The sequence below is a fragment of the Aedes aegypti genome, chromosome 3 (genome assembly GCF_002204515.2).
Source record: "Aedes aegypti strain LVP_AGWG chromosome 3, AaegL5.0 Primary Assembly, whole genome shotgun sequence".
Classification (NCBI taxonomy): domain Eukaryota; kingdom Metazoa; phylum Arthropoda; class Insecta; order Diptera; family Culicidae; genus Aedes; species Aedes aegypti.
In genome coordinates this window covers 156,998,187-157,011,689 of record NC_035109.1, presented here as the reverse complement: position 1 = coordinate 157,011,689, position 13,503 = coordinate 156,998,187, and the positions used below count along the sequence as shown (strand labels likewise).

The 13,503-nt window shown below is 35.6% G+C and overlaps 1 protein-coding gene across 6 annotated transcripts in view; it reads right to left on the bottom strand.

Annotated features, from left to right (window-relative positions):
* LOC5573053 (box A-binding factor) overlaps nt 1-13,503 on the bottom strand; it is a 143,259-nt gene that overhangs the window by 13,026 nt on the left and 116,730 nt on the right. For 3 of the 6 annotated variants that reach the window (XM_001654325.2, XM_021852902.1, XM_021852904.1), the window contains exons 5-7: nt 1,901-2,085; nt 1,142-1,306; nt 832-1,051 (exon numbers count right to left, since the gene is read on the bottom strand). In XM_001654325.2, coding sequence (XP_001654375.1) covers nt 832-1,051; nt 1,142-1,306; nt 1,901-2,085 — 570 coding nt within the window. Of the gene's footprint in view, nt 1-831; nt 1,052-1,141; nt 1,307-1,469; nt 1,562-1,900; nt 2,086-13,503 lie in introns of all 6 variants that reach the window. The other 3 variants (XM_001654324.2, XM_021852905.1, XM_021852903.1) reach the window with 2 other exon arrangements.

The following is a 13,503-nucleotide window of genomic DNA, read 5'->3' as shown; positions in this document are numbered from 1 at the left end:
TCAAAAATCTGTGCGCTTCAAATTGAATGGATATTCTAGTTGCAAACGATATGCGTCAAATTCCTACAAAAACACTTATTTAATATGTGCGTTGTTTGTAGACTTTGGAAACTTTGAATAAGGCTTAGCTTTAACATAAATACATGTGTACAATACATAAATACATGTGTACAATACACAGTATTTTAATTTCACTACACTGCGGAACACGTTTTTGTCTCAAGCTTCAAAATACCGTTAATTACTCAATTAATGGTTACTGAATCCATTATCGATTTCAAAAATATCATAGTACGTCTAGTTTTTGAGATATTTACTGTTGAAAGTTATTTTTTGATGGTTTAGAAAAGTGTAGGTGTTTTGTCATACAAGATAAACGAAAAATTTTGTATGGAGACTGCAAGCATGTTTAAAAAACGATTCAATCTAAATCTTTTCGTGCAATTTCAAACAATTTATAGCCTAAATGAAAGTTGAAGTTCTATTTCGCATGCTTGGTGGATTAGATTACTAAAAATTTTGATAAATCATACTTTAAATTTCATGCAAACAACATTGAAACCAGTGTTTCATGCATCTGTGGCGCGACCTGTAGCTTAAATTTGTGACATGCTGGAACATTTCTGAGAACGGCATCAGATTCAGCGATTCCAAATATACAAGAGACACACAATTTGATCCTTAAGACACGAAAAAATGTTATTTTTGTTCCGCTGTATTATCAGAAACACTAATTCCATAATAGTGATTCTCGAACAAATTCAGAAGAAAGCTCATCAATTGCACGTGATTGATGCGTCAAAACCAGTAATTACTCTAGATTCCACTCACCATGCACAGAGTTTCCTAGCACGGACGAATTCAGCGAGCTGGTTGAGTTGTGGTTATTGCTGCTGCTGTTGCTAGTACTACTCGGATTATTGCTACTGCTGTTGCTGCTGCCATTATTATTGCTGTTGCTGCTGTTATTGTTGTTGCTATTGCTGCTGCCGCTCTTCGAGCTGGACGTTCCATCGGCATTTTTGCTGCCCTTTGGTTTGCGTTTGCGTGACTAAAACGAAAATTAGAGTTGTAGTAATTGAGCCGTATCTAAGTCGGAAGGCGAAATAACTAGCAGCAATCCCCTCCCATGGGTACATACTTGAATGTTGTCCTTCTTCATGGCCAACGGTCGGTTGACGTTGTGCAACTTGTAGTACAAACCGCAGGCATTGCACACCGGTTCTCCGACCTGGTTGCGTCTCCAGAGCGAAGTGTTCATGGTGTTACAGTTGGAACATTGCAGTCCGACGCGTCGCGCTGAACTCTACCGAAAGGAGGCGGAATGATTTGGAGGAAAATGCACATTAATATGAGAGCTTGTCAGTTTGGGAGCATAGGAAAGTGTAGTGATGAGGGTGAGTAATGAGAGTTGTTAGATGCAGGGGTAGAGAAAAAGAATCAGCCGTTGCCGTTTTCAGTCAACCTACCAGTCTTCGGCTTTGCTTCTCCTCGGTGGTGCGAGTTGTCAAGGAATTGTAGCCATAGTTCTTATAGAGATCCCCGCCCTGTTCAGCGGCCACTGGAATAACAATTTTCATAACAAAACGGGATTAGTTTCTTTTCGCACCAGTGAGCACGTGATTTTCTAGAGTTTGGAAACGTCTAAAGCATCTACGGAACAGTTTCAACGGAAATGTATGGAAAAACGTTTGGATCTTTTATTTTTGGTCAAGAAACGCAAAACGATTGTGCGGAAAGTTCGGCCGGGCGGGGTTCATAGCAAAAAAACGAAATCATCATTAACAAAAAAAAAAGCTTTTTCTTTTCCTCTCAAAGCAAGCAATTTCCAATTTAGCAAAACGAAATGAGGATGAGTTTTGGTAAAGGGGTAGGTAGATAAAATGTAGCAGATGTTTACAGGTTCTTTTACCAGGCGTCTGGGCTGCTTAACTAGCGGCCGATTCATTCCATTCATCTTGTGATAGAGACCGCACGCATTGCACAAATAGTGTCCAGTTCCGTCCCGGCGCCACAGTGGAGTCTGAATCGCTCCACAATTGACACATTCTCGTCCCTCGGTAAACAAGTCCGCCTCTATGCCCACTTTTGAAAGGAAAGACACAAACAATGATGATAAGAGAATGATTTGTTCAATTTAAGTTCTTTGTACATTATGAGAGAGAGCCGTTTTATTTACAATTTACATACGAAACAATGGCTAAATAGTTACAGTTACTTTTTTCCGTTTAATTACATAGTATATGAAACCACCCGGCCCGACTTTCTTTTTGCGTTTTGTTCTACTTCACGCATAAGCGCCTTCACGGTTCAAATACCTGCCAGTGGCCTATTTGCATGCATTGTATCCTGCCTGCATGTACCTCTACGCCACGGCAGGGTTTTGCTATTTTCAACCAACCGACCATAAAGCACCAACGAAGTACCCTCATCAAATGACGAAACTGGTTCTACCCATTGGACATAGAGAACACAAGACGCTTAAGTCATGAGGAATGAAACGAATGGATTGGGATATATTACAAAAATGAAGATCATAATAGCAGTGTCAGCTTATATATAAGTATTGTTCCATAAATCGGTCAGCAAAAAACTGAAAGGCTTATGAACACACAATATCGATTCTATTATTTATTTATATTAACTAACTTATTACGCGAGGTAATTATGCATAAATTATGAGTGGAATTATGAAAAAAATCCACGTGCTCAGTCAGAATTCAAACCGACGTATCTTGTTGGGATTTGAATTCGAAAGTTGTAATCTTCTGAGTCATAGGGTCACCAATTGTCTCGTTAGCTTATTTGGTAAAATACTCGTCTAACATACAAGAGTCGTGGGTTCGAATCCCATCTGATCACGTGATTTTTTTCTAATATATTAACAAATATATATATATATATATATATATATATATATATATACAGCCATTCCATGAAAAATCTAGTGGGTCTCCGAATTCCGTGAAAATTTGCTATTTTGTTCCATCCGAAATAAGGATACACGTTTTATTGGATTTTTTTTTAAAGGGTGACCATTTCCGAAATAGAGTGACCAGAAAAATCGCGATTTCGCAAAATTTTTATTTAAAAAAATTTATAACTTTTGAACCGTTCGACCGATTTTCAATCTTTTTGGACAAAATGAAGGCTAAAGATTTTGACTTTTCAGGAAAATTTCACAAAAATTGTGTTTTTTACATGAAAAACTCAATAGTTCCCATTTTTTCGTGTTTTGAAGGCCTCGGGACCAGAGGGGCTATCGCTTTCTCATTTTTTCTTGAAAGTTCAGAAAATTTTACGTATACTGTCAAATTTTCAGCGATGTATGTTTTTTAGTTTTTGAGATATTTTTTTTTGAAAATAAAAAATCAGTCATTTTTTATGGGCACATACTGTAGGTCTCAGCGCATTAGATTTGTAATGTTTAACAAAATATAACTTTTGAACAGCTTAACCGATTTCCAATCTTTTTGTATTTATATATATATATATATATATATATATATATATATATATATATATATATATATATATATATATATATATATATATATATATATATATATATATATATATATATATATATATATATATATATATATATATATATATATATATATATATATATATATATATATATGTATTTATTTATATACAGGGTGTTTGGTTCCATGTTTTTAATAATTGGAGGGTAGATAGGTCTCCATGAGATATGAAAAAGTGCCCATGGAACATAGGGTCGCAAATCACTGCTAAGTGAGTTATTCACGATTTTAAGATTTTCAACTTGTTCATCTTTGGAACCACATATCTAATTAACTATGCGTCATACATTTGATCTCAGCGCATGAATCGAAAGCTTATGATCTAATCTATCTTAGTTTCTTGGACGTAATTTTTGTAGAAAATGATTCAAAGGCTCAAATTACGAAAAGTTTGCAAAAAGTGACGGAAAAATCAGCATTTTTCGACGTATTTTTATGAATTTTATTAAAATTATCGTAATTAATGTTAAAAAAATTCTTCTACAAAATATGCATTAACTTGTTAGCTACCAAAGTGTCTTTGAGAGCAAAAGTGTATCTCTTGTAGATTCGTCACAATATCATGTTGAAAGTTGTGCTTCAAAGAGCAAAAAAATCAAAATAAATATCGGCTGATAACTCTATTCGTTCGTCCGTTCGTGTGTTGATGCCTCCGCGTGTGGATGAAGTGCTCGGAAACGACAGATGTCGGTCGTGCCGAAGCGAAGGGGAAATGAAATCGCTTCGCAACATGCGCCATTTATTTCTTCTCTTCGCGGCGTTTGGTTTGCAAACAGACGCATAAATAGATTTAGTGCGGTCGCCGCACGACCACCGCAGTAGCGAAAGTGTGTTCATAAAGACTGATCCCTTTAAATTCCTCGCACTAGTAGCTGAGCTACGGTGCAGAGCAGATGGGGGGTGCGCTTGCGCGTGTAGCGAGGACTCAATTTATGCATTTCTCGCCTATGACGTGGAACTTTTGATGCATTTTGAAGGGTTTTAGGTCGTCTATTAATTACATAGAGGTGGACAAGTGAGAGTAGAATTTATGACGTGCCATTCACGCCGTTGTAAAAGTACAACACTACCAAGTAAACCTCGCCCGTGATACACAGCACGAGCGAGGTGAATTCTTAGGTTCAATAAAGTAATTTAGGTATCGCACTAATGCTCAGCGTGAACTGTTGGAGCAGCAGGATGAAATATCTCACAAAATTAGTGACCGTCTATCCTACTACAGCTTGGTTTTCTGTATAAGGTTGCTTACAAATTATGTTCAATAGATCAATAATCTCTCAGTTAACTATTTTTATAAAATCAAATAATAGACCTACATGTAATATTTCATAGAATTTTCAGTTTCGTATCCAGAAAATTGCTCAGGGGAGACGAACGACGCAAAAAAGTGGATATTTTTACAAAAATTGGGATGGCTTAAGACGGTTCAACCACATCATTTTGTTTTTCTTTTATCCAGCAAAATAATAGAATAACTGCATAAAATTAAGAATTTCTTTTGAAATTGAGACTTTGGCAGTTTAATAGGTTCTATGTGCAGTCACAACAATTAAAAGTCACAATTTGTAGATCAGCACTTTTCTTAAAAAAAAAGCCTGAAGCCTTGCAATGTTTGTAATATGAAATCAAATATTTTGAAAAAAAAAATCAAATAATTCATCAAATTCCAACATTTTTACTTCATTATTGAAACAATTTATGATAGATTGAACGAAAACGACACAATTTTATCAAGCAGGTTGATGAGGTTCTTGTACAAGAATAATAAAATATAAATAAACCTTTTGTTATGCTCTTAATCAAATAGTAATCAGATCAGTACCCAAATATTTGTAGTTCAAAATTTCATTTTTTTCTCTCTCTCTCTCTCTCTCTCTCTCTGTTGAGTTACTGAGTTCTATTTTTTTTTTAATTTGAATTAAAAACCAAGAGAAGTGTTAATTTTGAACGATAACATTTGAAATATTTGCAGTTTGCTCTAATAGATGGAAAATTAGAAATCAAATTGAATATAATTTAACAATTAAATGTATTGAAATGAACTTAAAACAGTCACAGTCACAATTAGAAATTGAAGCTCTTTCCAAACTTTAGTCAAGTTTTAATCATCAAGTTAACTGTAACTCTAGCGATGGCAAAATCATTTGAAATTTGACTCATAAACATATTCAAGGCATAAATGTGTATGATTTTACACGAATTAAATTAAAAAAATACCTGCTGGAAACCCACCAAAACCCGGAAATATGAGAATATGTCATTTTTCAAACAAAACTAGTTTCATGTTATTTAAAGCTCCCACAGCAATTTACGGATGCTAATGGTTGTCACTATGGCAAGCCTGTAAAATTTCGTGAAGGGAAATATCCTTCATCATTTTAGTAACAGAACCTCCGAAATGTCAAGAAGGCGAAAGTGTAAACACGACACGTAGCAAAACCAATATGGGATGAACAATATTTCATTAATAGTATCAAGAACTTTGGTGATCACTAAAGCCTCTCACTAATTTGAATTTCAAATCCAAATGTTTAATTTTAAAATTAAAATTCAATTCAAATTTTCAAAACTAAATAAGCCAAACATGCTTTTAAGAGCGTTTTTCGTATTTCAAGTGGTTTCACACCAAAAACTTACTCCAAAATCCACTAAGGTGGAGAGGGAGTGAGGGTTGACCCTCAAACACACCCCCTCCCACTGATCACTTGTTTCTGTTTTGTAGACAATATGATCTTAATTTTATTTCTGGCGTTATGTCCCAACTGAGACAGAGCCCTGCTCCTCAGCTTAGTGTACTTATGAGCACTTACATAGTTGTTAACTGAAAGGTTTTCTCAGCCAAAGTTGCTGTTTTGTATGTGTATATGGGCAGAGGCATATACGTTTTAAATAATTTATATGGGACAAAGTCCACGAGACCCCTCCCAGCTCTGAAATTCTTTGGAAATGAGCATGTAGCTTAAGGACAGCCAAAAAAGCACTGCAATATTAAATAAATGAAAAAAAAACCCCAGGGGAATTAAATGGTATAGTACTAGATTCGGGTTTTCTTTTATTTATAGGCATTCCACTAAACAGCTCGAAGATTTAATACACAATATTCTTAATTTTTCTCATGATCTCAATTAAATGCTTTTCACACAAAACAAAAGCATGATTACTGCATTCACATGAAAATATTAATTTAGAAAATATTCAAGATCTATCCTGCAATTTCCAAGTTGTTCCAATAATTTCTCCACAAATTCCTTCAGGAATTCTTTCAGTTAATGTTCTCAGGAGTTTCCCAGGGATACCTTCAGACTGAGACCACTTGAGGAATCCTTTGTCGGCCAATACCAGGCTGGTTTTTGGGAGGGCCGATCCGACAACGAATCAGATATTACCAGATACATCTTGCAAATGAACTTAGATAAATTCTTGGAGTATAACTAGCAGACTCACCATCTGTTTGGATTGGAGCCGAGGTGTCAATGTCGTGTGTGAATTTAGATGGAAGTAAGGAGACGCACTTTGGAATTCATTGTTCAACATTGCACTCCAGGGTGATATTAGGAGACCAGCGAGCAAAGAAATGACACTATCATGACACGGTCACATCTTCTTCTTCTTGACATTACGTCCTCACTGGGACAGAGCCTGATTCTCAGCTTAGTGTTCTTATGAGCACTACCACAGTAGTTAACTGAGAGCTTTCTTTGCCAAAGTTATCATTTTCGCATTCGTATATCGGGTAGCAGGTACGATGATACTTTATGCGCAGAGAAGTCAAGGAAATTTCCATTACGAAAAGATGCTGGACCAACCGGGAATCGAACCGAGACACCTTCAGCATGGCCTTACTTTGCAGCCGCGGACTCTAACCACTCGGCTAAGGAAGGCCTACGGTCACATATGGCCCTTGGTCTTGTGGACGATATCGGCCTCATTTAAATCGATCGCAGGTCAGTGGAGGAGGTTTTCGAGGCTCTGAAGGAACTGTATTTTTAGGGATTACCCCTAATACTCCTTCAAGAATTATTTTATGAATTTCTCTAGGGTTTTCTCCAGAAATTGTTTGGTAAATTCTGGCAATTTTTTTTCAGGGATTTCCTATGAGAAACATCAAAGGATTCCTCTAGGAACTCTAAAATTTCTTCGGGGATTTCGCGGATTTCACCTAGCACTCCTTCTCTTAGGAATTCCACTAGGGATTTGTTCAGAATTTCTTCCAAAGATTTTAACAGGAATTCTTCCAAAGATTCCATCAGGAATACCTCTTTGAATGCCTCCAGAAATATTTACAAGGATTTCTCGTAAAATACTTCCAGAGCTCCCTCCAGGAATTCCTTAAATTACATTCCTTCAGCATTTTCTCCAGAAATACCACTAAGAATACCTCCAAGAGTTTCTCTGAGGATTCCTCTAAAAATACGTCCAAGGTTTCCTCCACGATCTACACAAGAAATAACTTTAAAATTCTACTAAGAATAGCTCCAGGGATTCTTTAGGATTAACTTCATGATTTCTTCCAGGAATACCTTCAGGTAGAGGAATATCTTTCAGGATTCGTCCATAAATTACTGCTAACTGGAATATCTCTGATGAATTGTTAGGAATACCGTCAGGGTTTTCTCTAGCAATCAATAATATATCCATTGATTTTTTTCAAGAGTACCACTAGGGTTTTCTCTAGGATTCCGTCAGTTATAACCCGATGAATCCTCTAAAGCAGTGATTCCTAAAGTGGGCGAATTCGCCCCCCTAGGGGCGATTTTCAGGTCCAAGGGGGCGAAAATTTGTAAAACAGAAATTGGGGAGCGAAAATCTAGAAAAAGCTGACATGGGAGCAGTTGAAAATTGTTACTTAGAACCTTTGAAGAACACACCCAAGTACAACTATACAACAAGAAACTATTACTAATGCATCTGAAGGAGAATCATTTCTAAACTAAACCATTTTCATGATTTCCTTTATCTTAGACTGCTTAGAACTCTAAGCATGTTCCGTTTAAAATTATGTTAGAAAACACTGAATGATTGTCAAAAACAAAATATTTGTAATATGCATTCATTTTTTCCATATCATGTGAATGATCGGTATTTGAGATTTTCTCTGAATCGAAAAGATAAATCACTGATATCATTGAGAACACAGATAACATGTTTTGAAAGTTCAAAACATTTATCTGAGAATTTTAAGTAATTATCCCAATGTTCAATATTGAATACCAGGAACTTTTTTGCATGGAACTTTGAAATTAAGGACTGTTCATTTTATAAAATGGACACTTTGTGCATGCTGTAACTTTTAAATTTATTAATTAAATTTCAATCGGGTTTCTGTACATCGTTCGACTAGTACCGTAAAACGGGGTAACTTTGATAATGCGGGTAACTTTGATAATGCGAGACTCTTAACATACTAAACGACATAACAAAGTTCCTGTTAATCAAAACGAATGCAAAAGTAAAGAGTATTAGTATGACACTTCATGTTAAAGCTATTTCCGTTGGAATCAAGTACATTTGAGGATTTATATGCATATATGAAAAATTTATAAGATTTTAGCAATTTTGAAATGCTCCCAAACAATCTGTTCTACGATCACTATTTGATGAAGTCATAATGAATTCGTCACTTATACTTGATAGCCTAGTTATAGTAGACCTCGAATTCGGTCTCAAAACTCTTAGCGAATAATATTTTTATAAACTGGGACCATTTTTGTAATCTAAGTCAGAAATTTCCATATAGCGTTAAACGCCTAAAGATATGCAACGCCCTACAAATGTTCTGTAATTCATTCAATTTTGTTCGAGTGATGCTCCATTATCAAAGTTACCCCAAAACAGAAAACCGACTTTCGATTATATGAAAAATTATATATCCATTAAGAATAAATCTTTTGGAAATCTATCAACTGGAATCGATAGTTAGGATACCAGTACTTGTTTTAAAAATATGAACTAAAATTCTTTGCAACAGCATGCATAAATATTAAAGTTTTCTTCGGAAAAACTATCAAAGTTACCCCGTTTTACGGTATTTTACAATGTTGTGATAATAAAAAATCTCCAAAATAATTAAATTTCACACGAATATAGAACAACGATTAGAACGGTCGATTTTTGGAGGTTATCAAAACCAATGATTGCTCAAATTGGCTGAAAAATTCGACAATTTATATTTTTTATTTTCATAAAAGGCTTGTTCTTAGAAAACATCATCAATCAGAAGCCTGATGGTGAAAATCGAATTATTTTTGGAGCAACAATTTTACAGATATCATAAAATCATTTTTTCCCTATATTTTTTAGAGAAATATATTTTAAATTTGAAAGGAACTGATATGATTACATTTTTTTGGATAAAAGTACGCCCTGACGGAAGTGCTAATATAGTATTAATATGAAAAACAACTTACGCCTTCACAGAGTTACTTACTAAGTCCCAATGTCACATTTAAATCACAATAGAAACACAATTGCTTCATTCTTAGAAGACCATTCAAAGTACATTGACAATCATCAAAATTGGCAACACTGCTGCAATGAAATGGATTCTATTTTTCACATATTGTTTTCATAACATGTTATTCTGAGATTACCTATCGAAGTATTCGAAGAAAATCGTTAACAATTTGCTGTAGATCGATAAATATGCGTACAAAACAGAGTTGTTAATGTTAATCAACGATTAACGTCGTTTCGTTAATTCGTTGACGTTAACCTTAAACAGTTTACCAAGCATGCGTTGATTGCGTGGAAATACGAAGGAAAATAAGCAAAATAATTAACAAGCAGACGTCATCTTATGCACCTATATTATTTTGAATCACGAAAATTTGAACTAGTATCCTTTGATAATGGGCATAGCGACGTACGGAAAGAAAATCAGGAATGAAAAAAACTACAAGACTAAACTATCCATATCTGCATATTTGTAACATTCGACAAAAGTAGGCATTTAGTAAATGATATACCTAGTTTGCATTTCATTGCAGTATTGAAGGAAACTAAAATTTCAAAAAAATCACAATGAATCCATAATTGCTTATTTGAGGCTGAAATTTTGTACAACTCATGTTGCATATAGGAAGAGAAGTCAAAAAATAATTCTAATAGAAATTTTGTTGCTACTACATTATGAGGCTCATGTATAATCTCAATGTGACTGTTATGCGGTTACAATTGCCAATGTGACAAAACAACTATGCATTTTTTTTTTCTAGAACAATCTCATAGATTTCGGTAAGTTGATCGAAAGTATTTGTTATTTGATAACTCTTCCCGGTACAAACTCGAAATTTTCAAAAATGTCGATTTTGACAAATATGCAGTTATGAGCAGTACATCGATCGACGAAGATATCGACACATGGAGATGATAATTATATGCACAATAAAAGGACCGAAGAATTCATCGACATAGGGTGAGATATCGAGATGTGGATAGTCGACTGTATAAAATACTGTTCAGTTATTCGTTTTTAATCATTGTCCGATAACCGACAATATTAAGGGATATGCAAATCGAAGACAAATTTTGGCATACATATGTGTTTCATAAATTAAAGTAGCGATTCCAAAAAATATTAGCCTAAAGGGGGCGAAAGTTAATAAAGTTTGGGAAACACTGCTCTAAGAAGTTGCTCCAAGAATTCCTTTAGGATTTCATCCAACAATTCCCATAGGAATCTCTCCGATGATTCCGTCCGGAGCTTCTTCATTGGTTTCTCCAGGAATTCTTCCAGAGTTTCTCCCTGTTTTTAAGAATGGATTGATTCCTGAAGGGGTCACTGTAGAAATCTCCATAAGAATTCTTGAAAAGATCATGAAAAATATCCTGAAATTATTCTAAGAAGGATTCTTTGAAATTCCAAGAGAAAATCCAAATCGTTATTCTTAAAAACAGGGAGAAACTCTGGAAGAATTCCTGAAGAAACCAATGGAGAAGCTCCGGATGGAATCCTTGGAGAGATTCCTAAGGAAATCGTTGGATGAAACCCTAAAGGAATTCTTGGAGGAACTCTTTAGAGGAATGCCTGCAGGAGTCACCGAAGAAAAGTTTAAACAGAATTCCAGAAAGACTCCCTGAAGAAAATCTTCATAGTTTACTTAGAGCAATCTTTTGAGATATTCATGGAGGTAGGATATTTCTGAAGAAATCTTTGAATGTTTTCCAGTAGGGATTCATGGGTTTATAACTGACGGAATCCTTGGAAGTATTCCTAGAGAAAAACCTAGTGGTACTCTTGAAAAAAATCAATGGATATGTTATTGATTGCTAGAGAAAACCCTGACGGTTTTCCTAACAAATCATTGGAGATATTCCTGGAGGAAAAAATGAAAGTATTTCTGGAGGAATTTGTGCAGGAATCTCCGGAGGAGTTACAGGATGTTACTAGACAGCTCCTATACAAATGATGGAGAAATTGATAAAAATATCCTGAAGGAGGAACCCATGGTCAAATTTCAGGAGGAATCTTAGAAGCTATTGCTAGCGGAATCTAAGCAGAAATTTATGGTCGAATCCTGAAAGATATTCCTCTACCTGAAGGTATTCCTGGAAGAAACCATGAAATTAATCCTAAAGAATCCCTGGAGCTATTCTTAGTAGAATTTTAAAGTTATTTCTTGTGTAGTTCGTGGAGGAAACCTTGGACGTATTTTTAGAGGAATCCTTAGAGAAACTCTTGGAGGTATTCTTGGTGGTATTTCTGGAGAAAATGCTGAAGGAATGTAATTTAAGGAATTCCTGGAGGGAGCTCTGGATGTATTTTACGAGAAATCCTTTTAAATATTTTTCTGTATGAGTGAAGAACTAGCCATATGTGTTAAAATTCACATTAATAAAGAAAAAAAATGTAAATATTTCTGGAGACATTCAAAGAGGTATTCCTGATAGAATCTTTGGAAGAATTCCTGTTAAAATCTTTGGAGGAAATTCTGAACAAATCCCTAGTGGAATTCCTAAGAGAAGGAGTGCTAGGTGAAATCCGCGAAATCCCCGAAGAAATTTTAGAGGAGTTCCTAGAGGAATCCTTTGATGTATCTCATAGGAAATCCCTGAAAAAAAAATTTGCCACAATTTACCAAACAATTTCTGTAGAAAATCCTGGAGAAATTCATAAAATAATTCTTGAAGGAGTATCAGGGGTGATCCCTAAAAATATGGCTGAAAGATGTTTTGCAGATATTCCTCAACGAATTCTTGGAGATATTCAGATTCTTCAGAGCCTCGAAAACCTCCTCCACTGACCTGCGATCGATTTAAATGAGGCCGATATCGTCCACAAGACCAAGGACCATATGTGACCGTAGGCCTTCCTTAGCCGAGTGGTTAGAGTCCGCGGCTGCAAAGTAAGGCTATGCTGAAGGTGTCTCGGTTCGATTCCCGGTTGGTCCAGCATCTTTTCGTAATGGAAATTTCCTTGACTTCTCTGCGCATAAAGTATCATCGTACCTGCTACCCGATATACGAATGCGAAAATGATAACTTTGGCAAAGAAAGCTCTCAGTTAACTACTGTGGTAGTGCTCATAAGAACACTAAGCTGAGAATCAGGCTCTGTCCCAGTGAGGACGTAATGTCAAGAAGAAGAAGATGTGACCGTGTCATGATAGTGTCATTTCTTTGCTCGCTGGTCTCCTAATATCACCCTGGAGTGCAATGTTGAACAATGAATTCCAAAGTGCGTCTCCTTACTTCCATCTAAATTCACACACGACATTGACACCTCGTCTCCAATCCAAACAGATGGTGAGTCTGCTAGTTATACTCCAAGAATTTATCTAAGTTCATTTGCAAGATGTATCTGGTAATATCTGATTCGTTGTCGGATCGGCCCTCCCAAAAACCAGCCTGGTATTGGCCGACAAAGGATTCCTCAAGTGGTCTCAGTCTGAAGGTATCCCTGGGAAACTCCTGAGAACATTAACTGAAAGAATTCCTGAAGGAATTTGTGGAGAAAT